Raw genomic sequence first — 19,237 nt, 5'->3', positions numbered from 1 at the left:
GTTGACAAAGCTTTAGTGAGTTCTTCCAAGCAGGATTTGGGGGCTTTTCCCCACCTCTCTTCCGTGATAGCTAAACACCTGCTGAGCGGGTTCAGTGCACGTCCAGAGGAATGGGAAGCCTGCTTGACCAGCATGTAGCTTGGGGATGAGTCAGGGAGAAAGATAGAAGAACTGTCTTTACTACCATAAGATGTGTTGGTGGCCACCAACCGGGGTGGCTTTAAAAGAGGATTAGACAAATGCACAGAGGTTGGGGCTTCAATATCAGAGATGGGTTGATTCTCAATGCCAGTTGCTAGGGAACACGAGAGGGAGGGGCGCTGTTGCGCTCATGTCCTGTGCAAACAGAATGCAGGACTAGATAGACCTTGGGTCTGATCCAGCATGGCTCTGAGTATGTCCTCATGCCGGCTGCTTTCAGGGCTGGGTAGCTGTCCTGTCAGCTTGGTACTGCTCCTGTTGTGCAACTCTGCCCTGCCCCACAGGGCCCTGCATTTCCTGCCCCACTGAGGCACACCGGCTTCAAAGAATCTAGAGGCGGTGGTGTAGTGGTTACAGCATCTAAGACTGGGGAGATCCTGGTTCAAATTCCCACTCAGCCGTGAAGCTCTCCGGATGACCTTGGACCATTCACCATTTCTCAGCCTAACCTACCTCACAGGGTTCTTGTGAGGATAAAATGGAGGGGGGAGAATTAATTATGCTGCCCTGAATTCTTGGAAGGGAGGTGAGATATGAATAAATGGAGCAGAGTGGGGAACCTCCGACCCTCCAGGCGTTGTTGGACTGCTACTACTTCATTGGCCATGCAGGCTGGGGCTGATGGGAGTGGAGTCCAGCAGCATCCGGAGAGCCAGGGGCTGCTCATCCCTGAAAGAGAGGAGCCTGGATTTCTTCCGTGCATTCGAAGCACTTGGCCAACTCCTGACCGGCTTTCTTTCTCAAGAGCCAGTGTGGTGTAGTGGCTAGAGTGTTGGACTAGGAGTCAGGAGATCCGGGTTCTAGTCCCCACTTGGCCATGGAAACCCACTGGGTGACTTTGGGCCAGTCACAGACTCTCAGCCCAGCCTACCTTGCAGGGTTGTTGTTGTGAGGATAAAGTGGAGAGGAACAGGAGGATTATATACGCCGCCTTGGGTTCCTTGCAGGGGAAAAAGGCGGGATATAAATGCAAAAATAATTAAATAAGTTAAACTTTCTCTGTGGGGTAGGAAGGGGTTCTTGGAAGTCGTTATGTTTTTTTTTCTTGGCGATTTGTGGGGCGGGGGATGATTTCATTGGATTGAAATGTTCTCTTTAGCATTATATGCCACTTTGGTCAACGTAGTAGAAAAGCGGCTCAGAAATATTCCAAGTCTGTGAAGCTCCTCCGGAGATCCCGTGTGCTGTGAGGGGCTGGTTTCTCAAAAAAAACCTGGGAAGCCCTAGTGGATAAAGTCACCTCCTCTCCGCCCTGAAAGACCTGCCGCGAAGCCGTGGTGGGAAACGCTCCCAAGCCTTTCTCCCTCTTTCCTTCCCTCTCTCAGAGTCCCTGGAGCCCACATACCAGCAGCTGCAGAAGATGAAGCTGGACAAGAGCCCCTTCGTGGTGGTCTCCGTGGTTGGCCAGGAGCTGCTGACCGCTGGCCATCACGGTGCCTCGGTGGTGGTCCTGGAAGCTGCCTTGAAGATTGGCACCTGCAGCCTGAAGCTGAGGGGCTCCGTCTTCTCAGCCCTGAGCAGCGCCTACTGGTCCCTGGGCAACACCGAGAAAAGCACTGGCTACATGCAGCAGGACTTGGACGTGGCCAAGACGCTAGGTAGATTCACGAGCTGGCTCCGGGTTCAAGGAGGGAGGCACATCCAGCATCAAGGAAGCAGGCGGGGGCCACCGGGTGTGCTTTGTGGAGTCGAGGGGCTGGGAGGGGGAGGAGTCTTTGCTTCATCGCATGGTAGCGTATCCCTCCTCCACCCCACCCCACCCAGGCTGGCACCCAGCTCATCCTCATGTGATGAGGATCCCTCAGATTTCTGGAAGAGCTGAGCATGCAAGTCTAAGCTCTCTTTACCCTAAGAGGACCTGGGCTCCTTCTGGGCAGCTGGGCGAAAGCTCTGCTGGAGCAGGGAGGGAGGGAGGGAGGGAGGCGGCGCTGGAAGCCAGCCGAGCCAAGCAAAAGGGTTCAGGGTGAGCCAGGTGCAACAGCAGGCAAAGGCTGCCTTTGAGCTCATGGGGAGAAGAATGCTTGGCTCTGGTAGAAGAGAAAAAGCCCTCTGATGGGACTTGGTAGGGTACAGATGGAAGAGGAGCAGGAACAACTCACAGAGCACGGCTTGTTCGGCTGACTCGTGTGTTGCCTCGCTAAGAGAATGTCTTGCTTTGTGTGAATCTACCAAGGCAGCCCCAAGGGTCATTGCCATACATCCACACTCCCTCCTGCCCCCTCCACAGGAAGACCACCCCCTCCCCCAGCTGTGGCTCAGTCTGTGTCAGCTTGCCAGGGTGCAAGAAGAGAGAGAAGCAGGCCGGGGCTCACCATCCCTCCCAGCTTTGGGCCCCTGAAGCAAGGGTGAAGAGAGAGCCAGCAAGGAGAGGGGGCAGCGGTCCTTCCACTGAAGCCGAGAGAAGGGAGGGTGCCAGGCCAAGATCCCTGCTCTCCTCTCCTCCTCCTCCTCCAGGACGGCTCAACGGCAGAGCATGTTTGGCAGGAAGGAGGCCCCGGGTTCCCTCGTCAGCTCTCCAGGGCAGGAGTGGGGCGAGGGTGGACAGGCTGCAGCTTAACAGGCCGGCCGGCCGGCTGGCCGGCCTCCCCATGAGGGAGCCGCTGGCATGCCTTTTGGGAGCCCCCCCTGCTCACCCCCTGCACTTTGCTTGCTTGTCGTGCAGGTGACCAGATGGGTGAATGCCGAGCTCACGGCAATCTGGGCTCTGCATTCTTCTCCAAAGGAAATTACCGGGAGGCCTTGACGAACCACAGACATCAGCTGATGCTTGCCATGAAGCTCAAGGACAGAGAGGTAGGAGGTGTGTGTGTGTGTGTGTGTGTGTGTGTGTGTGTGTGTGTGTGTGTTCTGGGGCGGGGAGTCGTCGTCTCCTGAATCATGTTTGTGTCCACATCTTTGTCTTGGGATGAGTGTTTCTGTTGCCACCATTTTTCTCCATGGAGCAGGCAGGCAGGCAGGCAGGCAGTGGCATGGCACCACTCTTGGGAAGCTGGTGCCGCTCCCTTTGGGATGGGTGACATGAGCCAGGCCTCAAGGGCAAGAGTCCTCCCAAGGGTAAGCAAAGGCAGCCTGGCGCACGGCCGTGGATGGCTTCCGCCTTTCAGGGAGGCCTCTGTGTCGAATGAGAGCTAGCCAGGAGTCCCTCCCTAGTAGAAGTCAGGGGAGCAGCTGACCTTGTGGGCTGGGAAGGCGTCCTTCAGGCGGGGGAGACGGGGCGGACTGCTCACGGCTGACTCTCTGCGAGTGGGTGGAGAAGGGGGCAGGCAGGCAGGCAGGCTGCTCAGCAAGAGCGAATCAAGAGCGTGAGCATTTGGGTTTCCGGCCCGTTTGTGTTTCGGCTTCGTGCAAGCCGGTGGCGCTAGATTCCGCCCGATCGCAACGGTTCCCCCCCCCCCCATTTATGACCCATCTGGGCACGTAATTAACAGCTATGGACAACAAACGGCTACTTGGATTGTGAGAAAGCCGAGCCTCTTGGATTTCCTGTGGATGTAACCACAGGAAATTACTTTGGCGCTTTCTGATGACATCATCCTGACCGCAGGGCTTCCTCTGAATGCACAGCTGTTTTCCTTGGCCCCCTCCGACGACTTTTTTTGTAACACAGAGGTTATTATAAAGTTGCAACGGTGCTGATGTGAATCCGCCAGAAGGGGCTTGCTTTGTGCCGCTCTGGAATGAGGTCATGGCTTCACCCCCGGAGCAGCCGGGAGGAGGAAGGCGTGCTGCTTGAGCTTCAGCTGAGCTCTGGGCAGGGAGTCTTGGGTCTGGCAGGCTCAGCAAAATGGGGAACCAGATGGTGTTGGACTCCAGCCTCCATCAGCCCCAGCCAGCAGGTTCAGTAGTTGGGGCTGAAGGGAGTCTTTTAGGAAGACATTTTTCTCCCTCTCTCAAAATACTAGAACCCGGGGTCGTCCCATGAAGCTGATGGGTGGGAGATCCAGGACAGATAAAAGGAAGGACTTCTTCACACAGAGCAGAGTTAAACTATGGAACTCACTGCCACAAGATGTAGTGATGGACACCAATTTGGACGGCTTTCAAAGGGGGTTGGATAGATTCCTGGAGGAGAAGGCTATCAACAGCTACTAGCTCTGATGGTTGTGTGCTATCTCCAGTATTCGATGCAGTAAGCCTGTGTGCACCAGTTGCTGGGGAACATGGGCGGGAGGGTGCTGTTGCACCCAGGTCCTGCTTGTGGGTCCCTGGCCGACGGCTGGTCGGCCACTGTGCGAACAGAGTGCTGGACTAGATGGACCCTTGGTCTGATCCAGCATCAGGGCTCTTCTTATGTTCTTATGGAAGTTTGTGCAAATACATCTGGAGGGACCCCAGGTTGTCCACAGCGTTAGGTAAGGTGCCAAGAGAAGTCTGGGCCCTGCCAAGCGGAACCCTAACGGGGCCTTTGCACTGTGCACGGATTGAGAGGCCTTTCCACCCGTACCGGATGATGGGGACGGGGCAGCCGCCCGTGAGCCAAGGGGCTTGGGAGCTCCACTGGCCCTCGGCTTGCCAGAGGACAAGGTGGTGACGTCCCTCCCTGTGGCCTGGGGAGCGTATTTCATGGCCACAGGAATCCAGAGCAGGATGAAGGGAGCAGAACAGCAGCAGGATCTGGGGACGGGACAAGGAGGGCGGGGTGGGGTGTTCGGGCCCCATCGCTGCGCTGGAATGTTTGCCTTGCAACGGCTGCGGAGACCACAGAGGCTCCTCCACAACACAATTGCCGCTTCAGCTCTCAGGCCTTCGGCCGCCTTCGATTGCAGGCCTGCTTTTAAAAATAGCAAAGGGAGCGAGGCGGAATCACGGCCTGGCGCTCAGGGAGGGAGGGAGGGAGGGGGAGAGGGAGGGAGGGAAGGAGGGAGGGCCCGCCAGCCCCGTGGAGCGGAGAGGAGGGGCACTGGCAGCTGCAGGGCCGCCCCACCTCTCCTGGGCGCTTGCCGGCTGCCCTGGGCCTGGGCTGTCGAGGGACTGAGGGTACAGACTCCATGGTCGTCTTGGGCTGTGAGGGATGTGCCGAAGTCACATGCTCTTCGGATGGTTCTGGGCGGAGGGGTGTGTGTGTGGCAGCGAGCGAGGCTGCCTTTCCCCTCCTTCACGGATTGTTTCGTGGTAAGAAAAAGGATGGGAGCAGCAGCCAACGTGGGAGTAGAAGCTGATGCCGCCTGGACTGCCTGCAGTTGCCCCGTAAAAGCCACGCCCAGGGCATCCCCTTGCCCCAAAGCCCCCTTGGCTCCCCACGGAATCAAGATGGGTCTTGCCAGGCGAAAGAGCTTGGAGCCCCCCCCCTTCCCTCCTCCCCACCCCATTTCCTTATTCTGTCCTTCGTCCACAACATCCCCTTTCCTTTTGGGCAGAGGCATCTCAGCGGCAGCTCAACGTCCTGCCGTAGCTTTCGGATACAAAGAAGGCGGCAGAACCTCCTGCGGCGATCCTGAGCCGACGGCCCTCTCCTCTCTCCCCCCCCGCCCCCACCAGGCTGTTTCCTAGTCAGGTCTCGCGGCTGCGATGCTACAGAGAGCTGGGGAAGGTGGTGGTGGAAGGGGTCCAATGCAGACACGGCCGCCTTTGTGCCAAAAACAGAGCCGCCTGAATCCAGAAGGGAAGAGCAGCTTTGTTTGCTTCCTCTCAGCCCACTGTCTTCCCACTCAGGAGCCTGACTCTCTCCCCCCTTCATTGTCTTGCCATCATGTCGAACATTAATCATGGCGGAAGGCTGGGGAACGTGATAAATGGTGGCCTGAGTTTGGCAGCCCTCTAATTGCTGTGCTGCTGCTGCTGCTACAGAGGAAGCCCCCCCCCCCACACGCAGGCACATGGACCCCACTTGGGGTGACAGAGCCCCCTCCTTGCTCCTCGGGGTGGCTTTTGCTGGGGCAGGGCCCCACACAGCCTGCAGATCATCCTTGGTGCAAGAGAGTCCGCGCCCCCTCCGGAGCGCTCCGCTCTGCCGCTTTCTGGGCACGAGAGGCCGGCCGTTTATTCTCTTCCTCCTGGGTGGCTTTCCTGGAGAGCGGCGGCACGTCTCCTGTTTTGTCTTGCCAAACGCAGCCAGCCTGTCAGATAACATTCAGGGGACTTGCCGAGGTAGCTCTGTGCGGGGACCGCTGGCTGAGTTTACGACCGTCAGGTCTGAAGCAAGCAGGCCCTTTGCTGGGAAATGGCCCGGGAGAGTGTGTGTGTGTGTGTGTGTGTGTGTGTGTGTGTGTGTGTGTGTGTGTGTGTGTGTCTGCTGGCAGGGCAGTGTGTGTTTGGACAGTTGGAACTTGGCCTTCACATGGGCTGTGTTACAAGGAACTCCCTTTAGGACAAGTCCAGGGAGATCCCGCAAGGAATTCTGAGGCCTCCAGCGTTCCCATCTGTAAAAGGAGGTTTCTAGCCTTCATGAGTTGTGTAGACGTTGGGATGCATTTGCCGGAGGTCTAATACACACAGAGGACCGTTCCCCTGTGTGAAGTCCAGATAACTCCCTTGACCACTGCAGGAGATGTAAGTTAAGGCAGAGGATCCAGGCGTAGAGGGCAGCGGCGCTACCTCCGCCCAGGTTACTCTGCAGGCGCCTGGCATCAGAGCATTCTCCACGTCGGCCGTCTCGGAGGCACGATCAGCCTCGGCGTGTGCTTCTGAAGCGGCGTCATGTTGACATTCCAGTCCGGTGACAAAAGGGACTTGCCCAGAGACGCTTTGAAGTGAGGAGAGGAAAGATCAAAGAGGCAAATTGGATAATGAGTAGATTCCCCTGAAGGACCCATTAATTTAGCCCCACTGCTTTGTGAAAAGCGGGCGCTTCTAGCTGACCGACTCAGAACCATGGCTTGAGTCAGGAGCTGGCATAAACAAAACGTGTGTGTCAGACGTCGGTGGCTCCGGAGGGAGCTTGGTGTGGGGGGTGGGGGGCTTGAAGAAGGCGAAGCTGACCAAATGCTCTTGAGGGAGGAGCCCCAGTTGGGAGGCACAGGGGGGCAGAAGGCCCGGGGGGGGGTGACAACACATGGAGGCAGCCCTGCCTGCCTTCTCCCTTAGGGCCTCGGCAGTGGCCAAAGGCTATTAAGCTACGGCATAAGCTGATGCCAAAGGGACCAGGCAGCCTTGCAGGGCTTTCTGGTTCCAATAGTGCTGTTGTAACTGGAAGGTACTGTAAAGGAAGTCAGGATCCACCTGACAACCCTGCAAGGTAGGCTCCTGGACCAAACGTCCTGAGCTCCCCAGTTACCCACCTCCTTGCCCTGTCCACAACTGGGGACGAGCCAGATGTTCACGGGAATAAACCACAGACGCACATTTAGGGACCAAAGCAACTTTATTGCAATCACTAAAACTAACATGTAAGGCCTTGGTCGTAAAACAGCCCCTTAAAAAGTAGGAAGGGGAGAATAAGGAAAGGGGAGAAGGGAGAGGGAATGTGGACAAGGAAGAGTGAGGGAAGAAGTGAGGAAAAGCTCAAATACTTCGCCATTACCCCAAGAAGCATTCATCCGACCCCACACCCAGCCAAAATCCGGCCAGCCTTCTCCAGAATACCCACGCACGTTAAAACATAAAAAACCTTTCCACGGACCTGACCTTCCCACTTAACGTACGCACGCACCAGCAACGAAGATGAAGGAGCTTCATCATAAAGCTTTTTTATCCCTTTTTGGGACCCCCGGTCCCATGACCTGAGTAAACCAACCAGTGCCCTTCCTGAGCTACAGCCCACCCCGCTCCCATAGGGGCCAGGCCACCTCTTTTCCCCACAGCTAAATCCCATTAGTTTGTCCAACGCCCTGATAATATCCAGGTGCCGGTGGGAGTTGGACTGGCTCAAGACAAGAGTGACCTTGGCTGATGGCCACCAAAGAACGATAGACCATGGATCCTACCTAGGGGCAGATCTTACACCCTCATAGCAACAGCAAGTTAGAGGTACAGATTTGCACCCCTGTCCTTCACAGGTACAGCTTGAAAATCAGCCCCAGGGCAGGAGGCAGGTGTCCAAGGAGAGGCCTCTGCTTTTGGCTTCCTCCTGCCATTCCAGGCAGAAAAGATGTCCCTGAGAGGGTCTTAATCCTTGGGACTGGGATTAGGGCTGATTAAGTTTGTGCAGATCCTTTTCGAGGAGCCAGGAAAACAAGGTGCGGGGATAGAAATGCCTGGCGAAAGTCCGGGCGGGAGCCATTTGTCATGCGTAAAATATCGACGTTCCACCGGCGCGTCAAGAAGAATCCAGGCCACCGACTCGCTGCCTGGCAGGCGGTGGAAGGAGGATTTGGGTCCCTTGAAGCCCCTCCCCCCCCCAGATTCCCCCCTTCCTCTCTGCCAGGCCTGTGCACATTTTGCACGCTCCCCCGCGGCTCCGTTTCCCACCTTTGGCGTTCAAGTCACCACACCTGACGCGAAATATGCTTTTTCTTGCTTAAACGGATCAATTTTATTTCAAAGGCGAAGGACCCTGCGCTGGGCCGAGGTGCTGGGCGGCTGCTTTTTGTTCAGAACTTTAGCTTGGCTCTCGGAGCATCCGGCCATCCCCTGCACACCCTGCCCATAGAATCATAGAATCATGGAATAGCAGAGTTGGAAGGGGCCTACAAGGCTATCAAGTCCAACCCTCTGCTCAATGCAGGAATCCACCCTAAAGCATCCCGGACAGAGGGTTGTCCAGCTGCCTCTTGAAGGCCTCTAGTGTGGGAGAGCCCACCACCTCCCTAGGCAACTGGTTCCAGTTTGGGTCAGGTGCCCTGGCTCCCTCTGTTGCTCCCAAGGAATTGCTGGCTGCAAAAGCACTGGTGGGCCCATCCCATCCCATCCCATCCCATCCCATCCCATCCCATCCCATCCCATCCCATCCCATCACTTCACCTCTCAGAAGCTCTGCCTTGGTCGGGGGCATCAGGCCTGCCTTACACATCACCGCTATTTGGTGGAGCAGGTACCGTGATGGCCTTCCCCCCTCCCCCTCCCCGCCACGAGAAGATGGCCAGGTGGGCTCCCTCAGCCGCTTTTGGCAATCCCGGTGTGCAGAGCCAGGCGTCGCTTGAGTTGGGCCACCTCCCTTGGCAGGTGGATCTGCTGGGAGACCTTTTCCCTGCTCCAAACTGGCTTGTGTGGAACGGCCCCCTCCCGCGGGCAGGGCTCTTGCCCCGCCCCTTCCACTGTCCTGGGGGGCTCCCAGGTGCCCCTCTCGAGCGGGGATGGGAAGATGCGAGCAAAGGGCTAGGCTGAGAAAGAGCAGCCAGCCAAGGGTGTGTGTGTGTCTTGTCTGTCATTGTCAGGCTTCTGTGCTGAGCGTGTGAAATAATTACCGTGTGTTGCCACCTGCGGGGTCCCCAGGGCAGCAATCACCAGCCATTTATTTCCCCGTGCCGTTGTGTTTGCGATTAGATGGCAAAGATTTAATTGTCGCCCCTTCCCTGCTCATCTTAGGCGGCCTCCTGCAGGAATGTGGCTTTATCCTGGTTGTCAGAGTTAGATTCCTACAGAGCGGAGGGAAAGGGGCCTGGCGGTCCGCGGAAAGGGAAGAGCAGGAGAGGGGGACGCCGGAGGGCTGGGCCCCCGTCTCTCCCCTTGGAGCTGCTCCTCACCCCTGTGTGCAAGCCATTTCTCTACACAGAGGTGAAGTTCCTGCGGAATTGTGCAATTGAATACTCTGGTGTTTGACATTGTGCTTGTGACTCCTTGATTCCTGGGGCTGTTGTGTGGATCAGCAGCGGCACGGGGCCCTGGCTCGGGCAAGGAGGGCAGGGCCAGAGACTTTGGAACAGGAGGGCTGTAGCTAGGGGGTGGCTAGGACCCTGGACTGGTGGTCTGACTCCGTAGACAGCGGCTGTATGAGACAGAACCCACATGTGGGGAGCGTGCGTGCATGACCACGCTGGCAACTCCGTGGCTGCAGCGCCCCCAGCGCCCCAATTCTCTCCCCCCTCCCCAAGGAGTTCTGCTTGGGGGCGTCTCTGCCCAAGAGCACTGAGGCGCCCCCCCTTCTGCACTTGGTGTGGGTGTCACACATCACAACAGGTTGTTCTGGCCCCCGAGAGCTGTTTGCGTGCACTTGACAAGGAAAGCTGCCTGCTGCATTGCAGAGGGGCGGGGGGTGGGCAGCAGCCTTTGTCCCGTTCTGTCCCCACCCCTCCCCAGGGAAAAGTGGAACAGCCCGGCCTTGGCCTGGGCTGCCAGAGCACAGATCCTTGGAGCCTGCTTTTTGTGTGCGGTTGCAGCGCAGGGCTGTCCGAAGGGAGCCACCGCGGCAGCATCCATCATGGGCTAATCTCTGCAGCTCAGTCCCCCGCCGGCTGGCTGGCAGCCGGAAGAGCGTCTCCTGGCTTCTTCATTATTCCACTCTCCATTTGCGGTGGCGGAGCAGGGGGATGGGGACTCGCAGCGAGTCGGGGAGCGAAGCGGAAGGGGGCGCGTGCTGGTCAGGGCCTGGCAGAGGGAGTCGGGCCGGAGCCAAGCAAGGGAGAGACGTAAGAGCGGGTGAGCGGAGGCCTTCGAGTGCAGGCTGGGTGAGCCTCAGAGGAGCTGGATGTGGAGGGAGAAGCCAAGCCGTGGGTCTTCCCAGGCAGACGTGTCTGCTTCACTGGAAGGGTCGCGTAGCCGGTCAGCCGAGGGCCGGCACAGTTGGTCAGTTCCCTCCACGCCGCCACAGGCCAACTGCAAGTCCGTTCAGCGTCCACTTCTGGTAATGTTGGGGCTCCCAGGAGACCCACGGGATGGAGATCTGCAGAAAAGCTTTGCTCGAGGGCGCTCCGCGGGTGAGGCTGCGGGATCCCGGCTACAATACACAATTACAAATCCAGTTAAAATGCGCAGCGACCGGCCAGTATCAAAAATTCTGTATCCACCAATTAACTGACTTGCTGTAAAACATCAGCCCGCCCATCTAGTCGTGAGGCCTGTTGAGAAATTACTGTGTTCACCTGGTGCCGAAGGTTGACTGGCGTTGGTGCCGCCATAACTTCAAAGGGGGGGGAGCATCCCACAGCCATGGTGCCACCCCTAAGAAGGCCCTGTCACCAGCTCTGCTCTCTGTTAGTTCCTTTCAAGGACGAATCAGCTGCCTCAGCATCTTCCATTAAAAAAAGGCCAACGACATTCTTAGCCCAGGAACTTGCTGTAGGCGTGCTTGCCGCAGGCCCTCAGGCTATGAAGCAGGTCTGAGCGAACGCTGCCGGGCCATGCATGGCCTCCTCTCCTGCCACCCCTCACCCCCTGAACCTGAGAGTGGCTCTCCTCATAGGAACTCCCTCTGATATCAGAGGCTTTTACGGCGTCCCACCAGCTGCCTCCCTCTCAGGAGGACAGAAGGAGGCGTCTCCCTCTGCCAGGATCCATCTGCGCGCTCCCTGGGCCTCATCCTGTAGCGTGGGAAGCGGAGCGGAGCTGGCTTGTAAATCGCTCCATAGATAAATATTGTGACATGTTTGTTTGCCTGAGAGCGGCCAAGCAGGAGACTTTCGTTTGCGGTGATAACAGGAATGAGCGGAGATGTCAGATAAGCTGGTGGAGGCCTAGAGTTGCTCCAGGGAAGTTGTGTTTGTCTCTACGCACCCCCAGTCCTCCTCTTGTTGCCCCAAATCAGAGGCCTGATCCAGTCTGTTGGATGACATTTACAAGACCAGAATCCGCCTAGTTTCAGGTATCTCTGCTCACTGCCTCCAGAGCAGTCTTCATAGAATCATAGAAGAGTAGACTTGGAAGGGGCCTCTAAGGCCATCGAGTCCAACCCCCTGCTCAATGTAGGAATCCACCTCAAAGCATCCCTGGCAGATGGTTGCCCAGCTGCCTCTTGAATGTCTCCAGTGTGGGAGAGCCCACCACTTCCCTAGGTCATGGGTTCCATTGTTGTACTGCTCTAACAGTCAGGACGTTTTTCCTGATGTCCCACCGGAATCTGGCTTCCTGTAACTTGAGCCCCTTATTCCGTGTCCTGCACTCTGGGATGATGGAGGAGAGATGCTGGCCCTCCTCTGTGTGACAGCCTTGCAAGTATTTGAAGAGTGCTCTCATGTCTCCCCTCTGTCTTCTCCAGGCTTCAAGCTGTAACTCCGCCATGGGAGCCTGCCTGCCTGGCCCTGTGCTCTGCGCGTGCGGCGGTAGGGAGCAGGGAGGCGCCCCGTAAGGTCTGGCGGGGTGGGGGGAGCTCATTGACCTGGCAAGGCAGGGCTGTGACACCAGCCTCCTTTGTCTCCCCGCTGCAGGCGGCCTCCTCTGCCCTCAGCAGCCTGGGCCACGTCTACACCGCCATCGGCGACTACCCCAACGCCCTGGCCAGCCACAAGCAGTGCGTCCTCTTGGCCAAGCAAGGCAAGGACGAGCTCTCCGAGGCCCGGGAGCTGGGCAACATGGGCGCCGTCTACATCGCCATGGGGGACTTCGAGAACGCCGTGCAGTGCCACGAGCAGCACCTGGAGATCGCCAAGGCCCTGGGCAACCAGCGGGAGGAAGCCCGGGCCTACAGCAACCTGGGCAGCGCTTACCACTACCGGCGTAACTTCGACAAGGCCATGTCGTACCACAACCACGTGCTGGAGCTGGCCCGGCAGCTGGAGGAGAAGTCCTTCGAGATGCGGGCCTACGCCGGCCTGGGTCACGCCGCCCGGTGCATGCAGGATCTGGAGCGGGCCAAGCAGTACCACGAGGAGCAGCTGGGCATCGCCGAGAGCCTGCAGGACCGGGCCGCCGAGGGCCGAGCCTCCTCCAACCTAGGTACGGAAGAAGCGGGGGTGGGCGGCCTGCTCTGCCTCGGCTGGCATCTCCCAGCTGGGCTGAGGGGCAGCGGGAGAAGCCAGTGGGGCAGGAGGGAGGCGAGGGGGGGAGGCTCACGTGGCGCAGCAGGGGAATCATAGCATCGTAGAATAGCAGAGTTGGAAGGGGCCTACAAGGCCATCGAGTCCAACCCCATGCTCAATGCAGGAATCCACCCTAAAGCATCTCTGACAGAGGGTTGTCCAGCTGCCTCTAGGGTGGGAGAGCCCACCACCTCCCTAGGGAACTGGTTCCATTGCGTTACTGCTCTGACAGTCAGGAAGTTTTTCCTGATGTCCAGCCGGAATCTGGCTTCCTGTAACTTGAGCCCGTTATTCCGTGTCCTGCACTCTGGGAGAATCGAGAAGAGATCCTGGCCCTCCTCCGTGTGACAACCTTTCAAGTCTTTGAAGAGTGCTCTCATGTCTCCCCTCAGTCTTCTCTTCTCCAGGCTAAGCATGCCCAGTTCTTTCAGTCTCTCTTCCTAGGGCTTTGTTTCCAGACCCCTGATGATCCTGGTTGCCGCTCTCTGCTTCTCCACTTCTCCAAACCTCAGCGCAAGCGACAGCTTGGGAGCAGGGGCGGGAGCTGAGCAGGGACGGACCTTTTCTGCAGGCTGGTTCGAAGGAGAGGGGCCTCTTCCACTCTGGTCCAGTCGGGGTGTTTCTACGGAAGGGGCCCAGGGTTTAAGGTTGGGATGACACAGAAGGGAGCGCAAGCTGACGTTGCAGAAGGCCTGCCTATAGCCTGCTCTCTTGGCCTCCGGCTCCACACACACGGGCTTCAGGGTGCAGCCTTGGTGGGCACGGGGGGCTTCTCTGTCTGCCCAGCGCACGTGGACGGGCGCAGCGCTGGATCTGTGCTCCCGTCACAGACGGCTGGCTCGAGGCCGCCGGAGCAAGCGGAGGGATGCCGGGGGCATTGGCGACTCGGCTGGGTGTGTACTCCCAGTCCAGGCATTGCCCGGGTCTCCCTCCATCACAGGACAAGTCCCAGGGAGGCCCTGGGCAGCCACGATGCCCGCTGAGGAAATGTGCAGGCGGGGTGACCTGTGCTTGGTGTCTCTGCCCAATCGATGCGCTCAACTGAGACCCCGCCCCTCGCATGTAGCCGGAGTTTATACCGCCTCCCCCTTTGCTTTCCGCTTCAAGGTTCGCTCCGCCTGCCCCCGCTGACGTATCAGGGAGGAGGGGGGGGGCGGCCATCATGCCCACGCAAGGCTGAGGCAAAGCCAAGTTGCGAAGGAAGTGTGACGAAGAGTCCCGCGGCGTGTGGGCAGCCAGCACCTCTCCCCACTTGCTCCTCAGCGGGGGGGAACCACCAAGAGCCTTCTGGCGGCCGGAGCTTTTGTGGAGTTGACTCCTTTGTCAGCGGCACAAAGTCCTTCCTGCCCCTGGGAAGAAGCCGGACCTCACAGCCCCCAGCGTGCGCTCGCATGCTGACTCAGCGGTGCAAGCGGTCCCAGGCCCAGCGATGGCAGCCTCGGGGGTCCCGGAGGGGCGGGCGGCACCCGTGGCCTTCGCAGCCGCTCCTGCCTGCAGCTGCTGGTTGACGCTGGGCTCATTTGCCAATGCTAATTGTAGCCTGATGTTATCAGTGTCAGGTAATTGAAATCGGCTTGATGAATTACTTAATTTCTTCCAATAGCTGAGTCTCCCTGAGCTGAGGAGAGGAGAGGAGGGGATGCCATGAGGACGGGGAGCATCACCCCGGCCCCCCATTCCTCATTAGCACCTGAGGGGGACCCTGTTTCTCTTGCTAGTCGTGTCCCGTCTGGGTGGGTGGGGCACAACCGATCAGGGGAGCCCTGCTGTTGGGCGGAGGTTGGGGGGGCTTGTCCTGGCTTGGTCCATCGACGAGCCCCACCCCCAGGGAGCGCTTCTCCCTCCCTGACTGGACACGCCGTGGGGCTCCCCTTGCGTAGTGGCAAGGAGACGCAGCCCAGTGGGCTCCCCAAGAAATCCCTGGTATTGGGGGTGGGGTGGGGGTGTCTTGCAGCCTTGGCTTTGAAACTCACCCCTCTCCCTCCGGCTGCCTCCCAGACACAGCGGAAGCTCAGGGGGCATTCTCTTCTCCAGCTCAGGGCCTGGAGAAGAGAAGACTGAGGGGACATGATAGCACCCTTCAAGGACTTGAAAGGTTGTCACACAGAGGAGGGCCAGGATCTCTTCTCGATCCTCCTAGAGTGCAGGACACGGAATAACGGGCTCAAATTACAGGAAGCCAGATTCCGGCTGGACATCAGGAAAAACTTCCTGACTGTTAGAGCAGTACGACAATGGAACCAGTGACCTAGGGAGGTGGTGGGCTCTCCCACCCTAGAGGCCTTCAAGAGGTAGCTGGACAACCATCTGTCAGGGATGCTTTAGGGTGGATTCCTGCACTGAGCAGGGGGTTGGACTCGATGGCCTTGTAGGCCCCTTCCAACTCTGCTATTCTTTGATTCTATGATTCTATGACTCAGCCCCCTCCATACTGGGAGCTGCCCCCCTTCCCTCCGCTTGTTTCTGCTTGCGCGGCTTCTCTCAGAGGAACCGCTCCAGCAACCTCCTTGCAGGACCCGCTCCCCACCCCCCCAGCCCCACGCTCGTCCTCCGCGACACAGCCCCCCCCCCCCCGTGGATGCTTCTGCCGGCTCCCTGCTGCGCGCATGCGTCTTCCGCACTGTGGCTTGCGTGAGGCCCGCAGCGCTGCCGAGGCCTCGCTTTGGCACGGGAGCCCTTTGGGAAGCCGGCAGTTGGCTTTGGGCGGTGGCAGCAGCAGCAGCAGCAGGCGGCGGCTGTCTTTCTGGAGTTGCATTCAAGGGTCAGCCCGGCCCCTCTTGCTGACTCAGCTGCCTCGTCTTCTCGGGTTTCATCCAACGCCGCTGCAGCTGCTGGTGCTCTCCGTCTGAGCTGGGTTCCTCCTCCAAGAGAAGCATCCTGGGCTGGCCCAGGCCGCTGCCCACCTTTCCCCTCGCACACCCAGTGCCAGTTAAGGAGTCACGTCTTAATCGCATCGAATCGGAGGTGCCTGTTAGGCCGAACCTTTAGGTGCGCTACGTCCAGTATCCGAGGCAGTACGCTTGTGTGCACCGGTTGCTGGGGAGCATGGATGGGGTGTGTGTGCTGTTGCACCATGTCCTGTTTGTGGGTCCCTGGTCGATGGCTGGTTGGCTCCTGTGCGAACAGAGTGCTGGACTAGATGGACCCTTGGTCTGATCCAGCATCAGGGCACTTCTGATGTTAAAGCAGTACGACAATGGAACCAGTGACCTAGGGAGGTGGTGGGCTCTCCCACACTAGAGGCATTCAGGAGGCATGAGAGCACTCTTCAAATACGTAAAGGGTTGTCACACAGAGGAGGGCCAGGATCTCTTCTCGATCCTCCCAGAGTGCAGGACACGGAATAACGGGCTCAAGTTACAGGAAGCCAGATTCTGGCTGGACATCAGGAAAAACTTCCTGACTGTTAGAGCAGTACGACAATGGAATCAGTTACCTATGGAGGTTGTGGCCTCTCCCACAACAGAGGCCTTCAAGAGGCAGCTGGACAACCATCGGTCAGGGATGCTTTAAGGTGGATTCCTGCACTGAGCAGGGGGTCAGACTCGATGGCTTTGTAGGCCCCTTCCAGCTCTACTATTCTACGATTCTATGATTCTTACGTTCTTACTGCTTGGGCAGTTGTCTGTAAGACCCACCCTTTTCCTTCCCTTTGCCTGAGCCCGAGGGGCTGCCTGCCCCTCATCGCCACTGCGCTGCCAGCTGTGGGACGGGATGCCCTTTGATCATGCTGACGTTTCTGGGCAGAGGGCAGGGGGGCTCCTGCCTGGGCCTCCCTTTTGCAACGCCCATCTCTGCGGCCCCTGCTCCCGGGCTCCGAGCCGAGGGGAGGAGGGATTTGCCGGGGGCTCCGGCTGACCCGCATGCTCTTTCCCGGCAGGCATCATCCACCAGATGAAGGGCGACTACGAGGTGGCGCTGAAGCTGCACAAGGCGCACCTGTCCATCGCGCAGGAGCTGAACGACTACGCCGCCCAGGGCCGGTCCTACGGCAACATGGGCAACGCTTACCATGCCCTGGGCGTCTTTGACCAGGCGGTCAAGTACCACCGGCAGGAGCTGCAGATCTCCATGGAGGTCAACGACCGGGCTTCGCAAGCCTCCACCCACGGCAACCTGGCCGTGGCGTACCAAGCGCTGGGCGCCCACGACCGAGCCCTTCAGCACTACCAGAACCACCTCCACATTGCCCGGGAGCTGCGGGACATCCAGAGCGAAGCGCGGGCCCTGGGGAACCTGGGCAGCTTCCACTGCTCCCGGGGGGAGTTTGCCCAGGCGGCCCCTTACTACGAGCAGTACCTGCAGCTCTCCCCCGAGCTGCAGGACATGGAGGGCGAAGGCAAGGTCTGCCACAACTTGGGCTACGCCCACTACTGCTTGGCCAACTACGAGGAGGCCGTGAAGTACTACGAACAGGACCTGGCCCTGGCCAAGGACTTGCACGACAAGCTGAGCCAAGCCAAGGCCTTCTGCAACTTGGGCCTGGCCTTCAAGGCCCTGGGCAACTTCAGCAAGGCCGAGGAGTGCCAGAAGTACCTCCTGTCGCTGGCGCAGTCCCTCGGCAACTCCCAGGCCAAGTTCCGGGCCCTGGGCAACCTGGGCGACATCGCCGTGTGCCAGAAGGACATGGCCGGGGCCATCAAGTTCTACGAGCAGCAGCTGAGCTTGGCCCACCAGGTCACGGACCGGAAGCTGGAGGCCAGCGCCTACGCCGCCCTGGGCGCCGCCCACCGCATGGTGCAGAAGTGCGACAAGGCGCTGGGCTACCACACGCAGGAGCTGGAGGTCTACCAAGAGCTGGGCGAGGCGCTGGGCGAGTGCCGGGCCCACGGGCACCTGGCCGCCGTCTACATGGCGCTGGGCAAGTACACCATGGCCTTCAAGTGCTACGAGGAGCAGCTGGAGCTGGGCCAGCGGCTGGCGGACGCCGGCATCGAGGCCCAGGTCTACGGCAACATGGGCATCACCAAGATGAACATGAGCGCCATGGAGGAGGCCATTGGCTACTTCGAGCAGCAGCTGGCCACCCTGCAGCAGCTGAGCGGGAGCGAGGCCGTGCTGGACCGGGGCCGGGCCTTCGGGAACCTGGGCGACTGCTACGAGGCGCTGGGGGACTTCGAGGAAGCCATCAAGTACTACGAGCAGTACCTGTCTGTCGCCCAGAGCCTGAGCCGCATGCAGGACCAGGTGAAGGCTTACCGGGGCCTGGGCAACGGGCACAGGTAAGGAAGCCCTTGGGGAGATAATGAGCAGGGAGGGGAGGGGAGGAAGGAGTTGCTGCGTGACGGGGCGAGGAGAAGAAAGGGCCTCCCGTGTACGTGACGGGGAAGCCGGCCGCCTGGCAGGGGCAGAGACAGCTGTGGAGGAGGGCCAGATCTCTGGGTTGCCCCACCCAAAGGGGCTGCCCCACTTCCGTGTGCTGCTGAATAGCCCGCGGGCCAGCTTTCCGCCTTAGGAGCTGCCGAGGGCTTGGCTGGAGCCGGCAGGGGTGCAGCCCAGCATTCTCTCACGCCGGCCTCGTCTTCCGCAGGGCCATGGGGAGCTTGCAGCAGGCCCTGGTCTGCTTTGAGAAGAGGCTGGTGGTGGCCCACGAGCTGGGGGAGGCCTTTGACAAAGCCCAGGCCTACGGGGAGCTGGGCACCCTCCACAGCCAGCTGGGCAACTACGAGCAAGCCATCTCCTGCCTGGAGCGCCAGCTGGCCATCGCTCGCGAGATGAAGGACCAGGCCCTGGAGGGGAACGCGGCCTGCGGCTTGGGCAGCGTCTACCAGCAAATGGCCGAGTACGACACGGCCCTCCAGTACCACCAGCTGGACCTCCAGATCGCGGAGGAGACCCAGAACCCCGCCTGCCAAGGCCGGGCGTACGGGAACCTGGGCCTGACCTACGAGTCGCTGGGCACCTACGAGAGGGCCGTGGTCTACCAGGAGCAGCACCTGAGCATCGCCGCCCAGATGAATGACCTGGTGGCCAAGACGGCCTCTTACAGCAGCCTGGGCAGGACGCACCACGCCCTGCAGAATTACGCCCAGGCGGTGATGTACCTGCAGGAAGGTGAGTGGCCCGGCCCCAGGAGGAAAGCCACCACCGGCCAGGCCAGGGTAAGGCAGCCGCCCTCTTCGCAAGCAGGAAAGGTCCTGGGCAGGGGAGGCTTCAGGGGGTGGGTAGCTGCCCACCCCACCCCCCAATCCCCATTGTTCTCTGGGTGTAGCCCAAGCTGACCCCTTTGGGAAATCCACGCTGGGTCGCTCTCCCCAGGGCTTGTCTGG

The 19,237-nt window shown here is 59.4% G+C and overlaps 1 protein-coding gene across 1 annotated transcript in view; it reads left to right on the top strand.

Annotated features, from left to right (window-relative positions):
- TTC28 (tetratricopeptide repeat domain 28) overlaps positions 1-19,237 on the top strand; it is a 70,556-nt gene that overhangs the window by 37,534 nt on the left and 13,785 nt on the right. Inside the window, 5 exon segments of the mRNA XM_063143738.1 lie at positions 1,527-1,799; positions 2,864-2,994; positions 12,378-12,885; positions 16,849-18,190; positions 18,499-19,022. Of these exon segments, the coding sequence (XP_062999808.1) occupies positions 1,527-1,799; positions 2,864-2,994; positions 12,378-12,885; positions 16,849-18,190; positions 18,499-19,022 (2,778 nt within the window).

This window comes from Elgaria multicarinata, chromosome 18, assembly GCF_023053635.1.
Source record: "Elgaria multicarinata webbii isolate HBS135686 ecotype San Diego chromosome 18, rElgMul1.1.pri, whole genome shotgun sequence".
NCBI lineage: Eukaryota > Metazoa > Chordata > Lepidosauria > Squamata > Anguidae > Elgaria > Elgaria multicarinata.
The sequence above is the reverse complement of the archived record's forward strand: the minus strand, read 5'-3'. Positions and strand labels throughout refer to the sequence as shown.